General features: G+C 66.0%; 1 protein-coding gene across 1 annotated transcript; it reads left to right on the top strand.

Annotated features, from left to right (window-relative positions):
* The first annotated feature begins 1,071 nt into the window (after positions 1 to 1,071).
* SLC12A9 (solute carrier family 12 member 9) lies at positions 1,072 to 10,721 on the top strand. Its single transcript, XM_052804495.1, is given in 15 exon segments — positions 1,072 to 1,312; positions 3,711 to 3,845; positions 4,018 to 4,127; positions 4,129 to 4,156; positions 4,384 to 4,683; positions 4,908 to 5,015; positions 5,126 to 5,237; positions 5,348 to 5,505; positions 5,753 to 5,835; positions 6,190 to 6,314; positions 7,651 to 7,843; positions 8,012 to 8,186; positions 9,028 to 9,174; positions 9,622 to 10,196; positions 10,198 to 10,721. Coding segments are annotated over 15 exon segments (2,706 nt in total). The 5' UTR covers positions 1,072 to 1,122; the 3' UTR covers positions 10,465 to 10,721.
* The last annotated feature ends 7,018 nt before the right edge of the window (positions 10,722 to 17,739 follow it).

The raw sequence follows: 17,739 nt of genomic DNA, 5'->3' as shown, positions 1-17,739 counted from the left end.
AACGGGACACGGAGCCATCGCACCCCGGGGAGCGGTCCCCGCGCTCCGTCCCCGTGTCCCCGCACGGATCCCCCCCTCCACTCGTGACACGGACTCGCGCCGCGGGGGGTCAACCGCTCGGCTGACCGCAGCCGGCACCCACGCGGGTACTCAAGGCCGGCGTGGGGTTCGCCCCCGGCCCCACCGTGCCCCCCCCCTCCCCTCCCGGCCCCCGGTGCCGGTGCCAACCCCATTAACCTAATTGGCGAGGCTCTCGGCCGCCCCGGGCGGCGGCGGCAGTGGGACCCCGGGGCCCGGGCAGATCCCAGCCCCGGCGGCGGGGAGGGAGGGAGGGAGGGCGGGCGCCCCCGGGGGCCCCCGATTGTCCGGTAATTGGCGCGGGCAGCCGAGCCCGGCCGGCACCTGCCGAGGGGGGCGCGGGGGAGCGGGCACCGGGGAGGGGGCAGTACCGGGGTCCCCGGGGGTGCCCGGGGGCAGCTTGGGGGTGCGGGGGGTCGGTATCGGGGCGCTGGCCGATTGGGGGGGGGCAGGGGACGTGTGGCGATGCAGGGGCGCGGAGGCCGGTTTTGGGGTGCCGGGAGGAGTCGGGCGAGTTCGGGGGGGGGAGGGGGGGTGGCGGTCAGTGCCCGGTACCAGGAGTGGGGAGACCCCGGGAGGGCCGGGGGGATTCGGGGTGTGGGGTGGCGCTGGGGCTGGGGTCACTATGGGGGTGTTGAGGTGGGACACCTCTGCGGCTGGGGGGCGCGGCGGGGCGGGAACCGCTATGGGCGCACATTTGGGGCCGGAGGCCGTGATAAGGGTGGGGTACGGGGGGGGGGGCTGTGGGCGGGGCAACAAAGGGGGTGGGGCTACTCGGCAAGCTGGGGCGGGGCCTAGGTGGTTGGGCTGTCCCGGGGGCGGGGCCTAACCGGAGGGAAATGGGGCGTGGCCTACCCGGCGGGGGCGGGTCCGGAGGCGTGTCCTATCCGGCGGGCCGTGGGCGTGGTCAGCTGAGAGGGGCGGGGTTGTGGGCGGGGCACGGCGGGTCGGGCCCGGGTCGGCGGGCGGGGCCGGCGGGGGCCGGGGCCGGGGCCGGGGCCGGGAGCGTTTCGGGACCGGCGGGGGCCGGGGCCGTGCCAGGCCATGGCGAGCTCGGAGCGGAGCGCGCTGCTCACGTACCGCCTGTGCGGCGGCTCCGGCGAGGAGGAGCGGGGCCGGGAGCGCGGCCGGGCCACCGCTGCTGCCGCCGCCCCCCGCAAGCTGCCCACCTTCCTGGGCGTCGTGGTGCCCACGCTGCTCTCCATGTTCAGCGTCGTCCTCTTCCTGCGCCTCGGTGAGTGCCGCCGCCCCCCGGGGCGCCTTCCCCCCCCCCCCCCCTTCCCGGCCGCGGCCCGGGCCCCCCCAAGATTCACCAGCCCTGCCTGGCACTCATCCCGGGGCCCCGTGTACCCCCGAGGCCTCCCCTGTCCGGAGCCCCCGTGGTCACCCCGAGCCCCCCAGTCTGGAATCCCAGTGTTCTCCCTTTGCCCTCCCGGTGCTCCCCCCCAGCCTCCCAGTCTGACGTCCCAGTGCTCCCCCCGAGGTCCCCCAGTCTGGGTCCCCAGTGCCCTCTCCTGAGCCTCTCTGGAGTCCCAGTGCTCCCCTCTAGTGCTCATCCCATTGCTCCCAGTCTGGGGCCCCAGTGCTCTCTCCCAAGCACCCCAGTCTGGAGTCCCAGTGCCCTCTGAGTTCTCCCCCAGGCTGGGGTCCCAGTGCTGTGTGTCCCCTCCTGACCCCTCCAGTCAGGTGCTGGGGCTCCAGGGCTCCTGCTGTACCTGCAGGATGGGAACCCAGTTAGGGACCTCAGTGCCCCCAGTAAGGGACTCCAGTCTAAAGCCCTACAGCCCTACCGTCCCTGGGGCAGGACTCCTGTGCCTCCCTGGTGCCTTCCCTAAACGGGATTCCAGTGCCCTCGTGTCCCCTCATCCTCCAGTGCTGGGACCCCACTGCTCCCCAGGCATCCCCCAGTGCTGGGCTACAGCACCCCAGTACAGCACCCCAATTCTCTCCCAGATCCCACATGATGTCCCAAGGACAGGACTCTGGTGTTCCCCATCAGGCACCCAGCTGTGCACCACCCCCCACCCCCCCACCCCATGCTATTCAGAGGGCACAGATTGGGTCCCAGTCTGCTCCCAGTTTGGGTTATGAGTTTGTTACTGGGCAGCCTGGGAGAATTAGGGGGGGCAGGCTGGGCATGGACCAGGGGAGGTGGCAGCCCTTTGCAGGGGGGAGATGCCCCTGCCTGGCTCCGGGCAGGCAGAGGCCCAGGGCAGGCGGTGTCTGCCCTGGTCCGGGAACAGGGAAGGCTTTTCCTCTTTCACTTTCTGCCCATGGAAAGCCCAGAGCGGGAGTTGGCTGTGTGCCTGGGGGGCCCGGTAGGCCCTGGGGATGCCTTGAGCCCTTTCCCCTGCCTGGGGTCCTCCCGAGCTATGGGCTGTGGACACAGCTCTCCCCTGCCAACACTCACCCCCTTCCCACTCCTCTGCTTGGGGTCCTCGCACAGGCTTTGACCCCCCAGCCCCTACCCCACAGCAGGCACTGGGGTCCCCCCGCTTGCCCCGGCCCCCAGCCCGGGGGTGTGTTACACCCGGGGGGGGCCGCGGGGCTGGAGGGGAAGTACGAGGCGGAGGGGGAGGGGAGCTGCCGGGAAGAGGAACCGTCCCACCGCAGGAGGGCCGTGGCTCCCCCCGGCAGCCCCCCACTTCCCCCATGCCTCAAACACCCCCCAGATCTCCAGGGTGAGCAGCCCCTCCTGCTTACCCCCCCCACTGCTATCGGGGCACCCCTTTATTTCCCCCCCACACCCCCCGCCCCTGCTTTTGGCACTTGGGCACCCTCCGGCCTTCTAGGGATGTCGGGGGGTGCCCCCAAACCCAGCCTGTGTCCCCGAGGGCGCCTTGCGATGCCCGTGCCCTGGCACTCCCCTCGCTGCCCGCGGGCATGGCTGCGGCCTGGCTTGCGGCTGAGATAGGGCATCTCCCTGCGGCCGTGGGCAGCCCCTTCCTGCCCACGATGCCGCCGACCTGGCTCGCCTCCCGTCACCCCGGGCAGGGCCGCGGGGGGCTCTGGGTGCCCTGTGCCAGGGCCGGCGGACGGGGCACAGACACCAGGGAGCTGTGCCCCGGCTGGCGGGGATGCCCTGGGGCTGCTTTTGCTTCCTGCTTTGCTGCGGGCAAGCGGGACGGCAAGGAAAACCCCGTGGGGAGCCCGTCAGCTCCTGGTGCCCGAGCTGGGGTGCAAGGCACACCCTGCCCGCTGAGGGTGGCAGCAGGGCACGGGGGTCCCGGCACCCCCCTGCAGTGCCCTGGGGCCGGGTGGGCAGCAGAGCCCTTGCCCTGTTTGTTTGCTTTTTGGGTGTGCCCCTCGGAGCTGCCCGTGCCCAGGGTGTGCCTGGGCCTGATCCTTGCACTGCAGGAGGATGGAGATGCCCTGAGGTGGGGGGTACTGGCTGGGCTGGCCCCGGGGTGCTGCTGCGGATGGGAGGTGGCAGCACCCCGGGGTGGGGACATCCCCACCCTGGCAGGGAAGGGGGTGGCATGTCTGGAGGGAGCTGCGGGCACGGGGATGGGAGCAGCCCGCGTGCCTCAGTGGGGCGAGCTCTGGGTGCTGGCTGTGCCCAGGGGACCCTGTCCTGGGAGTGGTCCGTGCCCAGCTAACGGGCACGCTGGCCTCTCCCCCATCCTCGGCAGGGTTTGTGGTGGGCCATGCCGGGTTGTACCAAGCTCTGGCCATGTTCGCGGTGGCATACTTCATCATCGGCATGACGGTGCTGTCTGTGTGTGCCATTGCCACCAATGGGGCGCTGGATGCCGGCGGAGCCTACTGTATCCTTTGCTGTGGGTGTTGCCAGGGCAGGGCACGTGGGCCAAAATCGGGTCACCACCCAGTGGCCTTGGGGTGCCACGCTGGGGCTGGGACCCCCTTGGCCTGGGAGGGAGGGGTGGGGGCACCCAATGGTAGTTTGGGCTGCTGATAACTTCCCTTGACTCAAGCAAGATATGATCAGCCGTGCCCTGGGCCCGGAGTTTGGGGGCAGCATCGGGATCATGTTTTTCCTGGCCAACGTGTGTGGCAGTGCCCTCTATGTGCTGGGGCTGGTGGAGGCGGGTGGTGGACAGCTTTGGGATCCCCCCTGGTGAGTACCCCTGTGTGTGGTGGCAGGGGACAGCGGGTGTCCCTTACCCAAGCAGCCCTAGGGCCCTGACAGGCGTGCCAAGCACTGTGCCTGGCATAGCCGGCACGTCTCACCCAGGCTTCTGGCCGGTGAGTTGGTGCCTGTCATGCCTGGCACAACACTGGTGGCTCTCAGCTCCCAGTGACGCCCCCTCTGAGCCCTGCTGATCCTGGCTTGTCTCTGTCCAGGGCAAAAAGCGGGCACAGGCATCCACGTCCTGCCCCAGAGCTACTGGTACGAGCTGCTCTACGGTACCGTGCTGCTGGCCCTCTGCCTCCTCGTGTGCCTTGTGGGTGCCTCCATCTACGCCAAGGCCACCTTCCTCATCTTCCTCATCGTCGCAGGCGTCCTGGGCACCATCCTTGTCAGCTTCTTCGCCACGCGGCCCATCGGGGTGCCCATCCGCCTGCCCCACTTCAATGGCTCCGAGACTGAGAATGGCTCCTTCACGGGCTTCTCCCTCACCACCCTGCGAGAAAACCTGGGGGGTGAGGAGAGGCTCTCCCCACCCTGCCTGCTGTACCCACTGTGGCACAGGCACCTCCACGTCATCAGGGGCTCGCTGGAGGGTGGGGGGAGCTTGTGGGCATAAAGCAGGTGCCGTGGGGTGGTTTCTCCCGTGGTTTGTGTATGGGATGTTGAGGAGAGGGTATGTGGTAGAACTATGCTGCCCCAGGCAGTCCATCACAGCCCCTGCCTGTGTGTCCTGCAGGTGGGTACGGGGTGGACTACACCACTGGGCAGATGATGAGCTTCAGCTCTGTCTTCGCAGTGATGTTCAATGGCTGCACCGGCATCATGGCAGGCTCCAACATGTCAGGTATGGGCAGGGGGTGCTGGGCTGGGTGGCACCGGGAGCAGGAGCTGAGGCTGGAGGAGAGCGGGGGTGCTGTACCTGTGGGTACTAATGCTGCCAGCTCCTGCCCGCAGGCGACCTGAAGCGCCCAAGCTACTCCATCCCACGGGGCACCATCTCTGCCGTGCTCTTCACCTACCTCGTCTACAACCTGCTGGCTTTCCTCATGTGTGCCACCTGCAACAGGTACGGCCACCTGTCTCCTTGCCAGGGCCACCGGTGCCAGGGTGTGCCCGGTGCCAGGGCATGCTGGCCTGAGCCGAGGCAGGTGCCAGTGTGTCTGTGTCCCTCTCCAGGACTCTCCTGCAGAAAGACTACGGCTTCTTGCGTGACATCAGTATCTTCCCGCCTCTGGTCACCGTGGGCATCTACGCTGCCACCCTCTCCGCAGCCATGAGCAACCTCATCGGGGCATCCCGCATCCTCTACGCTCTGGCCCGGGATGATCTCTTTGGTGAGTGCCTGGAGCACGCTGGTACCCACCAGAGCCCACCCGGCAGGTTGTCCCTGCCAGGGACCAGCCCTGGCAGCAGGGAACCCCCTTCCTGGTGTGGGGGTGATGCTTTGTGGGTTGGCGTGTGCCCATTTGGGTCACCTGTGCTAGGCCACCCACCAGGGTGGGTACAGGACTCCTGGCTGGTGGCTGAGCCTGTTGGTGCCCACTGGGGTGCCCCAGCCCAACCTCCCCACTCTGCCTGCAGGCCGGGCGCTGGCGCTGGCCAAGAAGACATCTGCCAGCGGGAACCCAGTGATGGCGGTGATCCTCTCCTGGCTGGTGGTGCAGGTGAGTTTGCCGACGATGCTCCTTTCCCGGCCTCGCCAGGTGAAGGTGGGTTGTCACTTGGGCTGGGCGTCGTGGAGCCTGGCACGTGTCCCTGCCCCTGGGAATCCCCCCCAGGCCCCCTGCCCCGAGTGTCCTGCTGCAGCTGTGCCCTTCCCTCCCTGAGCCCATAAATGAAGGATAAATCACAGCAAGGGGCAGGGATTCCTGCCCATGTGGCACTACCCATACCCTTTCCTGGCATGCCGCTGTGGCATGCCCCAAGCTCGGCAAGGATGGCTCGGGCATGTGCCAGGGGTACCATCCCAGGAGGTGCATTCATCCTGTGCTCCCCACCCCCCCCCATGCTCTCTGCAGCTGGTGCTTTTCTCTGGGAAGCTCAACACCATCGCGGGGGTCGTGACCACCTTCTTCCTCCTGGTTTATGCCACTGTCAACCTGGCCTGCCTGGCACTGGAGTGGGCATCGGCCCCCAACTTCAGGTACCCACTGGCACAGGGGAGGGAGCCTGTGCCAAGATGCTGGGCAGGCACCTGTCTGTCCGTCTATCTGCGGTTTCCCTGCCATCCCTGTGCCTGCTGCACCTTGGTGAGGCAGAGATGCTGAGCACCCCTCTCCTGAGCATTACTGGGGGCAGAGATGCCCCATCCCTGGGGAGGGAGAATGGGACAGGTCCCAGTGTGGCAGCACTGGCCTGGCACAGTCCCCATGCCCTGGCACCCCTTTGCTGAGTGGGTACAGATAAATCCAGCGCCACCGGGTACTACCCACCTCCTCCCCTTAGGCTTTCCAGAGGTAATTTATAGCCTGTGCCCGGCCGGCATCCCCCGGGCAGCTTGCCAAGCAGTGATGGAGCCCACTTTCCATTAGCACTAATTAAACTAACAGAGAAGGGGGAGGGAGGGAGGGGGATCCTGGGTGGGGGGAGGAGAAAAGATCTTCCGGGAAGGAGGAGTGTGCGTGGCAGGCAGCCCCGGCCTGGGGCGCAGGGCATGGGGTACCCTGGTGCAGGGCTGGCCTGGCAGGGCTGCCCAAATCTGGGCAGGGGAGGGCATGGCAGAGTGGCTGGGGGGAGCCTGATCTCCCTCCTGGGTGATGCATGCCGCCCTCGGTGCAGGGTACTGTGACTCCAAAGCAGGGAGAGTCCCCCAGGTGGGACAGAGGTGGTGCCTGAGCAGGGCTGGGTGGCACTGCCCGGGGATCTCCCAAAGTGTCCCATTCCCAAGGGAGGGCTGGTGTCTGTGCCAGGCTGGGGCTTGGCCCCCTCCGGCTGCTCCCTTGGCTGGGCACGGATGGGGCAGGATCGGTGCCTGGGGGGAGACTGCTGGGGTGGGTGGTGACGGTCCCCTCACCCGCCCCACATCTGGTGCCTCCCACTCCCCACACTGAGGTCTCCATCAAGCGCAGCAGAAAAGGATTTTAATTACCTTTCAGGAAAAACAACAATTAGAGAAAATAACAGCTTCTCGCCTCCCTGCACCAGGCTGAGCGGGCATGGCAGCTGCTAGCGCTGCCATGCGCTGCCCGGCACTATCTGGCCCCTGGGATGTGCCAGGGCAGTGCCAGCCCCATAAACATCATTATCACTGTTTGCCAGGGGCTGGCAGCAAGGGGCTGCCCAGTGCCCTGGGAGGTACCATCTCCCCTCTGTGCCCTCTCCCGCAGGCATCTGGGGTGCCCAACATGCCCTGTGCTGGCACAGCGGGGTTCACTGGGGGTGGCTGGTGTGGCACGGTGGTACAGCCCCCCTTGCCATGCCCGCCCCACAGCTGGCATGGGAACCACGCGGTAACGGGTGTCTCCTTCTCCCTGCTCCAGGCCCACCTTCCGGTACTTCACCTGGCACACGTGCCTGCTGGGCATCGCGGGCTGCTGCGTCATGATGTTCCTCATCAGCCCCGTGTCAGCCTCGGCAAGTCTGGGCTTCCTCCTCGTCCTCCTCCTTGCCCTCCACTACCTCTCGCCCAGCAGCACCTGGGGCTACATCAGCCAGGCCCTCATCTTCCACCAGGTGAGCCCTGTCCTCCTCTGCTGTCCCCTCGTGGGGTGGAGAACCGGCATCCCGAGGCTGGTGTCCCCATAGCAGCTCCATCCTGGGCGGTGTGTCCTCGGGGCTGGCATCCCCATGGGGTGGTTTGTTGGAAGAAGGAGGATTCCTGACCTGCAGCCCTCCCTTCAGGTGCGGAAGTACCTGCTGATGCTGGATGTGCGGAAAGACCACGTCAAGTTCTGGCGCCCACAGATGCTGCTGATGGTGCAGAACCCACGGGGCAGCGCCCGCCTCATTGACTTTGTCAATGACCTCAAGAAGAGCGGCCTCTACGTCCTGGGCCACGTCGAGCTGCAGGACTTGGGTGAGGGTCTGCACTGTCCCTGGCGCTGGTGGCCTCTGCCCCTCGCTGTGGTGCCAGGGGCATCCCAGAGTCCTTGGGGTGATGCTGCCGCCCAGCTCCTGGGTGGACACAGCGAGGGAATGTCAGCATTTTGGGCACACGTGTGGCACCTTGGGCTTGGACTGGTATGGGGGACATAGGTGGCTTGTGTCTGTCCCACGCCTCCTGTGCACACACACTTGCACACGTGTGCTGCAAACTTGCACATGTGTGTGCTCTTGTATTCATCCCTGTGTGTGCACGTGGGGGTCCTGCATGTGTCAGTGCTGGTGTGCACACTTGACACATGCCACCCAGGCTCCTCTGAGCCCCTGTGCAGCACAGTTCTGTTGCACAGGTCAGTGCCTGCACACACCCAGCACATGTGTGGATGCACACTCGGCACATCCCTGCACATGTGTGTGCCTCTGTTCATCTGCACCTCGTGCCTGCTGCTGTGCATCCTGTGCTTCAGGTGTGTTTGCACCCTGATGTGTGTTGGCTTGCACATGTGTGTTCCCTGGCACATGCCGTGGCCATCCCCATCCCCACCCCAGCGGATGCACGGGCTCTGCTCCCCCCTCCGCCGTTGCCTTGGTGACTAATGGCCTGAAATTGGGGAGAGGGGATGGGGCTGCCTGGGTATTTTTTATATATTTATGTATGATTTCATATCTCTGGCTGGAAGCACCTGCTTCCACCCTCCCTGGGGTGGGCACAGGGGTTGGCACTGATTTTGCAGGAGGGGTGCTGCGGGGACAGCGGGGTGATCCCCTGGTACAGAGTACCGGACCCCCTGATGCTATTCTCACTCTCCATCCAGACGCACTGCCCTCGGACCCGCTGCAGCCCCAGCAGGACTCATGGCTGAGCTTGGTGGACAAGCTGAACGTCAAGGCCTTCATCAGCCTCACCCTTGCGCCCTCAGTGCGGCACGGCGTCCGGCAGCTCCTCTTCACCTCTGGCCTTGGTGAGTGGTGCCCAGGCTGGGCACGGGTGAGGGTCCACCCTGCTGCCCCTGTGGGATGAGAAGTGCCAAGGGGTTTGGAGGCACCTGGATGGGCGATGCCAAAGCCAAGTTGGGGCTTGGAGGCATCTGGGGTGAACAATGCTGAAGCCACATTGGGGCTTGGAGGCATCTGTGTCTGCAGTGTTGAGGGGCTTGAAGACACCTGGACGGGCAATGCCAAGGGGGTCAGAAGCACTCGGTGTGGGCAGTGCCAAAGCCAGACTGGAGCTTGGAGAGGTGTTGTGTGGGCAGTGCCAAAGCCGAGTTGGGTCTTGGCAGCATCTGGGTGCGTGATGCTGAGGGGTCTGGAATCACCAGGGTGAACAACGCCAAAGCCAAGCTGGGGCCAGGAGGGCTGGCGGGGCCCTCCACCTCTGCTCAGCCGGGCTGGCGCCGTCTCTCCACCAGGCGGGATGCGCCCCAACACCCTGGTGCTGGGCTTCTATGACGACGCGGCACCGCAGGACGGTCTAGCCCGGCACCCCGCCTTCACCAGCGCCCGCGAGGAGGTCCCCCTGGGCTTCCCCCCTCTGCGGGCGCCTGCCGACCCCAAGCTGCTGTCAGCCCGGGAGTACGTAGGCATCGTGGCTGACGCCCTGAAGATGCTTCGCAACGTCCTGCTGGCCCGGCAGCTGGAGAGCCTGGACAAGGCCTGGGAGCTGCGGCGGGCCGCCAGCCCCCCGCCCGCCATCCACGTCTGGCCCGTCAACCTGCTGCGGCCGGACAGCGCCCGCTACGCCGACACCTGCAGCCTCTTCCTGCTGCAGATGGCCTGCGTTCTCAACATGGCGCGGGCCTGGCGCCGGGCCCGCCTGCGCCTCTTCCTCTGCGTGGAGGCGGGTGCCATGCCCCATGCCCAGGAGGAGAAGCTGCGCCAGCTCCTCAAAGACTTGCGCATCCAGGCCCAGATCCAGCTGGTGCCCTGGGACGCCGTCACCCGCCTGCACTGGCAAACCCGCCGGGGACCCCCGGGGGGGGCCGGCACCCGCCGGGGAGGAGGAAGAGGAGGAAGGGGCCGTGAACTTCCCAGCCAATGCCACCCAAGTGTCAGATGAGTACGTCTGTGCCGCCAACAAACTCGTCCTGGAGCAGAGCCCCGCGCCGGCCGTGCGCTTCCTCTACCTGCCGCGGCCGCCGGCTGACACCAGCCTCTACCCGCTCTACCTGCGCCAACTGGAGCTGCTCACCCGCGGGCTGGGCCCCACCGTGCTGGTGCACGGGGTGAGTGCCGTCACCAGCACCCAGCTCTAGGTCACCCCACCGGCTCCCCCCCCCCCCCCGGCTCCCTGCACCCTCCTTTGCCCAGTGCCTTTAGCAGCCCCAGCCTGGGGCTGTCCCCAGCCCCAGTGTCCCCACCCTGGTGCACGGGGAGGGGTTGGTGCCCCACGCTGGGAGGTGGGTGCAAGGGGAGGGGGGTTGTTTTTTGGGGGGGTATCTCCTGCAGAGGATTAAAGCTGCCCTGGCGGGATCCAGGCACAGCCCTGGTGCCGGCCAGGCAGCGCAGTGCATTCACCGTGCCTTTTCTTTGAGGGGGTGGTGGGGGATAGCGGGGGTCCCAGGGGGTGCCAAGCACTGGGTGCCCTAGCTGGCTGCTGGGAGCCCCTTGGCTGCACCCTACATCTCCCCTCCCTGTGCTTCCCCCCTCCTGCAGCCCCCACCCTCTCCTCCGCCAGCTCCTCCAGGCACCCAGCCAGCAGCGGGGATTGATTAAAGGCAGCCTCGACCTTGGTGCCCCAGCTCCCCGCCATCCTCCCTGCCTTTCATTAGGAAAAATTAAATGGGAAGGGGTGGGGGAGGGGAGCCCGGACGCCTGGGTTCCCTGCGTGAGGCTGGGTGGTGGTGGGGGAGCAGCTGGGGGCTGGCCCTCGTGGCTGCAGGGTATGGTACCCCAGATCTTGCTCAGCACCCCCAGTGCTGCTGGGTGGGGGCACTGGATGCTTTAATCTGTAGGCCCCCCGCCCGCCAGGGTCTGAGTCCCTGGTCCTGGCAGGGAGGGGAGAAATGATTTGGGGGGGGGGGGGGTGGCCTCACTGTGATACCCACATCCCCTGGCCTAGCTCTGGGACCTGTCTCATGGGGTATTGCTGCCTCCCCTCACCCATCATGACCTGCACGGGGGAGCTGGCGTTGCCCCCTGCCCCCTCCTTATTGATTAGAGGAGGGCAGGAAATTGCCTGGGCGCTGGACGATAAATCCATTGGGTGCCTGGCAGGCGGGCAGCGTGCCCAGGCCCTGCCTGATGGATCGCTTCCTATTAACCCCAGCATGGAGGGGGGCTGCTCTGGGTCAGGCTGGGCTCCAGTGGGGGGGACAATTGTGGCACTGCTGCCTGCACCCACTCTCGCCAACCCTGGCACTGCCAGCTGGCAGCTCTGCTTGGCTGGAGGGCTGGAAAAACCCAGGTGGCTGGGTGCTGCTGGGGGGAAGAAATGGGGGGGGCCCCCCTTGTTCCCCACATTTTGCAGTGGGTTGTGCCCAAATTTGTGCCCAAATCCCCACCCCAGCGGGGTGGGCAGGGGGCTGGGGCTGGCTTTGCTCACTGCCGTGGGAGGTGGGTGCCCTGGGGTGGCCACTGCGTGGCCCGCGGGGTTTATTTACAAACAGGCGGGAGCTGGCACAGGGCAGCCGGGCACCACTGGGACCCGGCGGCCTATAATGTTAATTATCACCACGTAATTAAAAGCCCATAAAAAGCCTCACACTTCATTAAATTAAAGCTTCCCCGCACTGTGCCAACGGGCTCCAGCAGAGTTAACCTTGGCCGTGCCAGGCACCAGCTCCACTGCAGCTGGGGGCCCACGACTGGGAGTATATGGGACCCAAGGCTGGGGGCATACAGCCCCCCATGGCGTTGTAGGGGGGGTTCAGCATTGCACATGCATGGGCACCCCCCAACACCATGCATCACCCCTGGGCCACATGTGCCTGGGCGCACATGGGGAGCGCACCCGGCTGGACACACGGTGTCACACGCACACGGGGATGCTGTCCCACTCAGGGATGCCCACATCACATGGACGCGTGTGCCCATGCCACCCCTACAGACACGCTGTCACACACACTGGGACATGGGCAGGGGGCTGACACAGGTGCACACCCAGCTGTGCACACACGGTGTGCATGGCTGCTGCAAAGGCAGCACCGCACGCCGGCACAGCAGCTCTGGCACACCAGCTCCGGCGCACAACACCCACGCAGCGCACACCTACACAAACAGCATTTCTTCCTCCCTCTAACATACAGACAGGCAGACAAACAGACACACACCCTGCGTCTTCTCCAGGCTCCCACCGATCACTGCGGGTGCCCGGAGAGGTGATAGGCTGTGTGGAGAGCACCCATCTGTGCCTGCCCCTCTGTGCCTCAGTTTCCCCATGGGCTGGGGCAGGGGAAAGGGGTGCATGGGAGACCCCCAAACCCTCCTGGTGGCTGGACACCCTGGATCAGGGGTGCTGTGTCTGGGGGGATACCAAGGGGGGGGGCAGCACACAAGGAGGGGCACGTATGCACGGGGGGGAGTGTGTGTATGCGTTAAGGGGGATATGCATGGACTAGGAATGTGCGTGTGCATGCATGCACAGAAGGGGTGCTGTGCTGGGGGGGGTGTATATGTGCACAAGGGGTGTGTACAAGTTCACAAGGGGTGTCTATAGATGCACATGCATTGGGGTGTATATATACCCACCCCTAGATGCGACGCACTGATGTGCACACAGGGCTCAAGAAGGGGGGGGCAGGGGAGCACACACACCTGTGAACACAGGGTGTGCAAACTGGCACGTGTGTGTGTCTAGTACCCCCGGGCACTGCTGCCAAGCGGGACTGTGGGCAGGGGCCAGCCAGGGGGCTGTGGGGTGCAGGGGCTGGCCAGGGGGTTAGGGGGGCAGGCGCCGGCGGGTGCCTTTGCCCCAGCCCCGTGGGGGTGGGCAGCCAACGGAGCCTCGGCTATTTCTTGGAAATTTCGCAGCATTCATTTCAGTGCAAATAAAAGCTGTCATTGCCGGAGAAATGATACTGATCGGGGTCTGAAAAGACAGCAAATTACCCGCCTGAAAATGCACCGCTGGAAAAAAATGCATATTAAACACACAAAAAGGCACTTTGCCATCAGCCGCGCTTCCCCCGCCGCTCCAGAATAACCACACTTTACATAATTCTCCCTCTCCACCTCCGAATTAATTTCGCAGACAGAGGCAGAGGCAACCCTCTGACAATAGCAGAGGGGAGACGCGGCGGGTGGCAGTGCGGGGGAGCAGGGCTGGGGGCTGCTGGGGAGGCACCTGGCTATGGGCCGGTGGCACAGCGGGTAATGGGATGCCAGGGTTGGAGTTGGGGGGGATCAAGGGGTTTGGGGAGGGGACTGAGGGGTTTGGGAGGGTTGGGTCCATGGGTGAGGATTGTGGATGTGTCCAGCTGTGAGGTAGAGTGCTCCTGTTCTTCCCCCTTGGGTGCTGGGGATGGGGTCCCTTGGGGTGGGGTTTGTGAGGTGATGCCCACATCAATGGGCATATCTTGGCCCAAGTGTTTCCTACAAGGGACAATCCCTCACCCCCTACCACTGGGGTGAGCCTGCTGTGTGCCCACCCCAAAGCCTGGCACCCTCCCTGGAGGCCGGCAGGCCCTGGTGGGGTGCACATACCCAGTGTGACAGGGACCCCCGAGCACCTCCCTGCCCTGCTCTCCTACCTGCAGTGCCAGGCACATGGGTGCGCCCAAAGGGCACTGTGAGGCCATGCTGCCCACCCGGGTTGACACCCCCTAAACTAGCACCCCTCTAAGAAACCCCTGGGAACCTGCCCCACTGGGCACCATGCCTAGCACCCCAGCACTGCCAAGGGGGATCAGCGGGTGTAGTGGGGGGTCCAGCAGCAGTGGCAGGGCTGCTTGGCACTGAGGGGCTGGTGAAGGGGAGGGTGGGTGGAGGAGGTTGGCATCGCGCTGCTTTGCATTTTCAATGACAGACCCATGCCGGGTGCTCGGAAGAGTGGAAAAATCTTATTTGTCACCTGCTGGCGGTGCGCGGAGGCTCCCGCGCCGCGGCTAATCTCGGGGAAAATGAGGACGTCGGCGGGGTGGCCTGTGGGACGGGCAGCGCGGAACAGGGCTGGCGAGGCGAGTGCTGTCCTGGGCCCTGCTCGGGGTCAGAGCCACGGGCCACAGCCTGGTGATGCCTGGATGTATTGGCACCGTGGCACAGATCCTGCCTGCTGGGGGTGCGTGGGCTGGGCAGCGCTTGTGGGCATCCCAGAGCAAATGCCCTGTGCCCCCAGCCCTGCCTGCAAAGGCACAACCTCTTTTGCTTCCATCCCAGCTTCAGGAGCAGCCGCTTGCCTCGCAGTGCCAGGTCCTCAGGTTGGCACTGCCTGCACATCCTCTTGGGGCATTTTTTGGAGATTTTGGGGGGGAGTCGGCACTTGGAAGTGGGTGCAGGCACTGCCTGACCTCCCATATCTGCACGTAGGTGCCCGTTCCATGCCTGCCGTACCCCTGCTTCTCAAGATGCCAACTCCCATGGGACACTGCAGCGCTCTGCGGCCGGCTCAGATTTATCCATTATTTTATATCCACACGCCTTTAATTTTTACAGCCCTGTTGGAGCAATACCCCCAGGGCTGTTAATAATGCCAGCCCCCTCCCCCCCGCCATGTGCATTCATCATGCTCCCACCAAGGTGCCAAGCGGGTCTCGGGGCTGGGTAAGTGCAGGCATGGGGAGGCCGGTGCATGGCACCCAGCCCTGTGCCCCCACTCTCCAGCCAGCCACCCCGGTGAGCTGGCAAGGTTGGGCACCCTGTGCCCACCCATGAAGCAGCCTGGGTCCAGGTACCCTTGCACCCACCCCACTGGGGCTGGTGGTGCCTGGCTTGTTGGAGTGCCAATCTCTCTGGTGGGATTCATGGAGCCCCTGTGCCCTGGCGTGTGACCCAGGAAAGCTTTGCTGCAACACGTGGCGGTGTGTGTGAGCGTGCCAGGGTACATATGCCTGTAATGGGAGCTGGACGGCAATGCATGTTTGAGACTGGGGGGGGCAGACATAACATGTGGGTCTGTACTGATGCATGTTGGTGTACATGTGATGTACATCTGTGCCACTACCTGTGTGTGATGTTGCATGTCTCAGTGCTGCAGTAGGCACCTTGCCTGGGCTGTGCTCAGCACCCTGGCACCCCAGCATAGGAAAGCACAGCCTCAGCCACCCCAGGCAGTGAAGGCTGTGCCTGGGACCCGTCCATGGTGTCCACGGGACAAGACAGTGTGTCCCATGCCAGCTGAGCCACCCATCCCATGCCAAGCAGGGTCCCCATGACACATGTAGCATAGCACCCAGTGTGTCCTGCCTGGGGCTACAACCCCAGTACTCAGAAAGACCCAGGGCCCCCTCCGAGCACCCAGGGCTGTGCAGGCACGGGGGGGGGGGCGAGGGTGGCACGCACCCCCGAGCATGGCAGGCAGGATGGCCGTGCAGGGCCGAGGAGCGCAGCCGCTGCAGGGGGCCACGGCGGGCAGTGGGAATTGCTGGGCTATAAATCTTGCTGGGCCCCCCCGTGGCAGAGTGGCTCACGATATTTATGTTGGGGATTTATCTGCAATGCAGTTTAATATTCCCGGACCTTCGCGTGTGTGCGTGTGTGTGTGAGTGCATGGCCCCCTCCCCATGCCGCCCCGTGCCACCCCCATGCCCACCCTCTCACCCAGAGCCTCCCAGGCTCCGTCTCCTGCCCACCCACAGCCCTTTCTCCTTGCACCCACTCTGGCAGAACGGGACGGACCCCCAGGGTGCCCGGGCACGGCGGGGGGTACCGAGCCGCCGGGGTGCTCCTGGCACAGGCCGCCGGCCGTGCCCACCCGTGCCCCTCCGGGGTGCCAGGCTGCCGGGGGGGGGGGGGGCAGCAGGGTCCCCGGACGGGGGGATGCCAGGCGGAGTGGCACTGCCAGCCCTGTGCCAGGCCCCCGGGGTGGGGGGCCCGGGGACCCCCCTGCCCTGCCTCCCCGCCGGCAGGGATGAGGTAAGGCTGGCGGGTGGCACAGGGCTGCTCCATTTGCATAATAATCTCGTTAATGGAGCCTGGCCTGCGGGAGAGCCGGGCTGGAGACACCACCCCCTCCCCGCCCCGCTGCCTCCCTCCGGCCCCGCCGCTCCGCCAGCCGCGGCGCGGGGCGCGGAGCGGAGCGCGGGGAGCGCAGCCGGACAGGCAGCGCCGGGCCGGCCCGCCGGCAGCCTGCTGACATCCCCCGAGCAAGCCGGTGAGCACCCCCGAGCACCCGCCCCGAGCATCCCGGGCAGCATCCCCGAGCATCCCGGGCAGCGTCCCCCGAGCATCCCGGGAGCATCCTCCAAGTGTTTCGGTGAGCAAGCGGTGAGCGACCCCCGAGCACCCGCGGACATCCCGGGCAGCATCCCGGGGAACATCCCCGAGCATCCCCCGAGTACCTCAGTGAACACCCCGGAGCAGCCCGGGGAGCGCTCTCCGAGCCTGCCGGTGAGCACCCCGCGAGCATCCCCCCGAATATCCTGGGCATCATTCCGGGGAGCACTTCCCGAACGTCTCTCGAGCATTCCCCGAACACCACAGGCATCACCCCGGTGAGCACCTCCCGACCATCTCGGCAGGCACCTCAGAGCATCCTGGGCAGCATCCTCCGAGCATCCCGGGCAGCATCCCCCGTGAATCCCGGGCAGCGTCCCCCGCGCACCCCCGAGCATCCCCCGAGCATCCTGGGCAGCATCCCGAGTAGCACCCCCCGAGCATCCCGCCCCCCCGCCCCCCCCCCGCTCTCCCGCGCCCCGCCGCGCCGTGCCCGCTGCCGGCCCCGCAAACTTTCCGGCAGCGGCAGCTCCCCGGCACGGGCACCGCCGGGCTGCGGCGCCGGGCCACAACTTTGCCCAAGTTGCCGAGGGAGCGGGGCCGCGGGGCTTGGGGGGGCCCCGCCGCGGGGATACCGGCCACCTCCCGAGCGGCTCTTTGTCCCCAGCCTGTCCTCCCCCACCTGCAAATCCGGATGTCATTGTGCACCGAACAAGGCTTGGAGTCCCTTTTGGAGCCCCTCCACAACGCATCTACGCCCCCACCCTCCTTTCCCCACAGCAGACCCCCTCCTCCCCAGCATGGCACCCCTGCCAGACACCCCTGCCCATCGGGCATCAGCCAGCAGAGAGGGATTGGGTGGATGGTGGTGGTGACGGGGAAATGCTGTGAGATGTCCACGGGGTCCAGGGCTCCCCCCCAGACTGGAATTAACTTTGTGCACACATCACGCGCCGCACCACAATTTGACACAACGCAATGCAACACGGCGCACCACAACCCAACCCAACACAATGCAATGCTGCGCCACGGCACAACGCGATGCAACCTGACGCAGGGCCACGCAACCTGACCCAAACTGCAACACCCCTACCCAATGCTTTCCCCCCAAATCTCTTCCCCAAGCTGCTCACCCCCTTCGTACTCCACCCAGAGGGGCTGGCAGCCCCGTGCCCCCCCCAGCCCGGGAAGGGCTCTCACGGTGCAGTGTGAGGATGGGC

The sequence above is a fragment of the Harpia harpyja genome, chromosome 12 (genome assembly GCF_026419915.1).
Source record: "Harpia harpyja isolate bHarHar1 chromosome 12, bHarHar1 primary haplotype, whole genome shotgun sequence".
Taxonomy (NCBI): Eukaryota; Metazoa; Chordata; class Aves; order Accipitriformes; family Accipitridae; genus Harpia; species Harpia harpyja.
The sequence above is the reverse complement of the archived record's forward strand: the minus strand, read 5'-3'. Positions and strand labels throughout refer to the sequence as shown.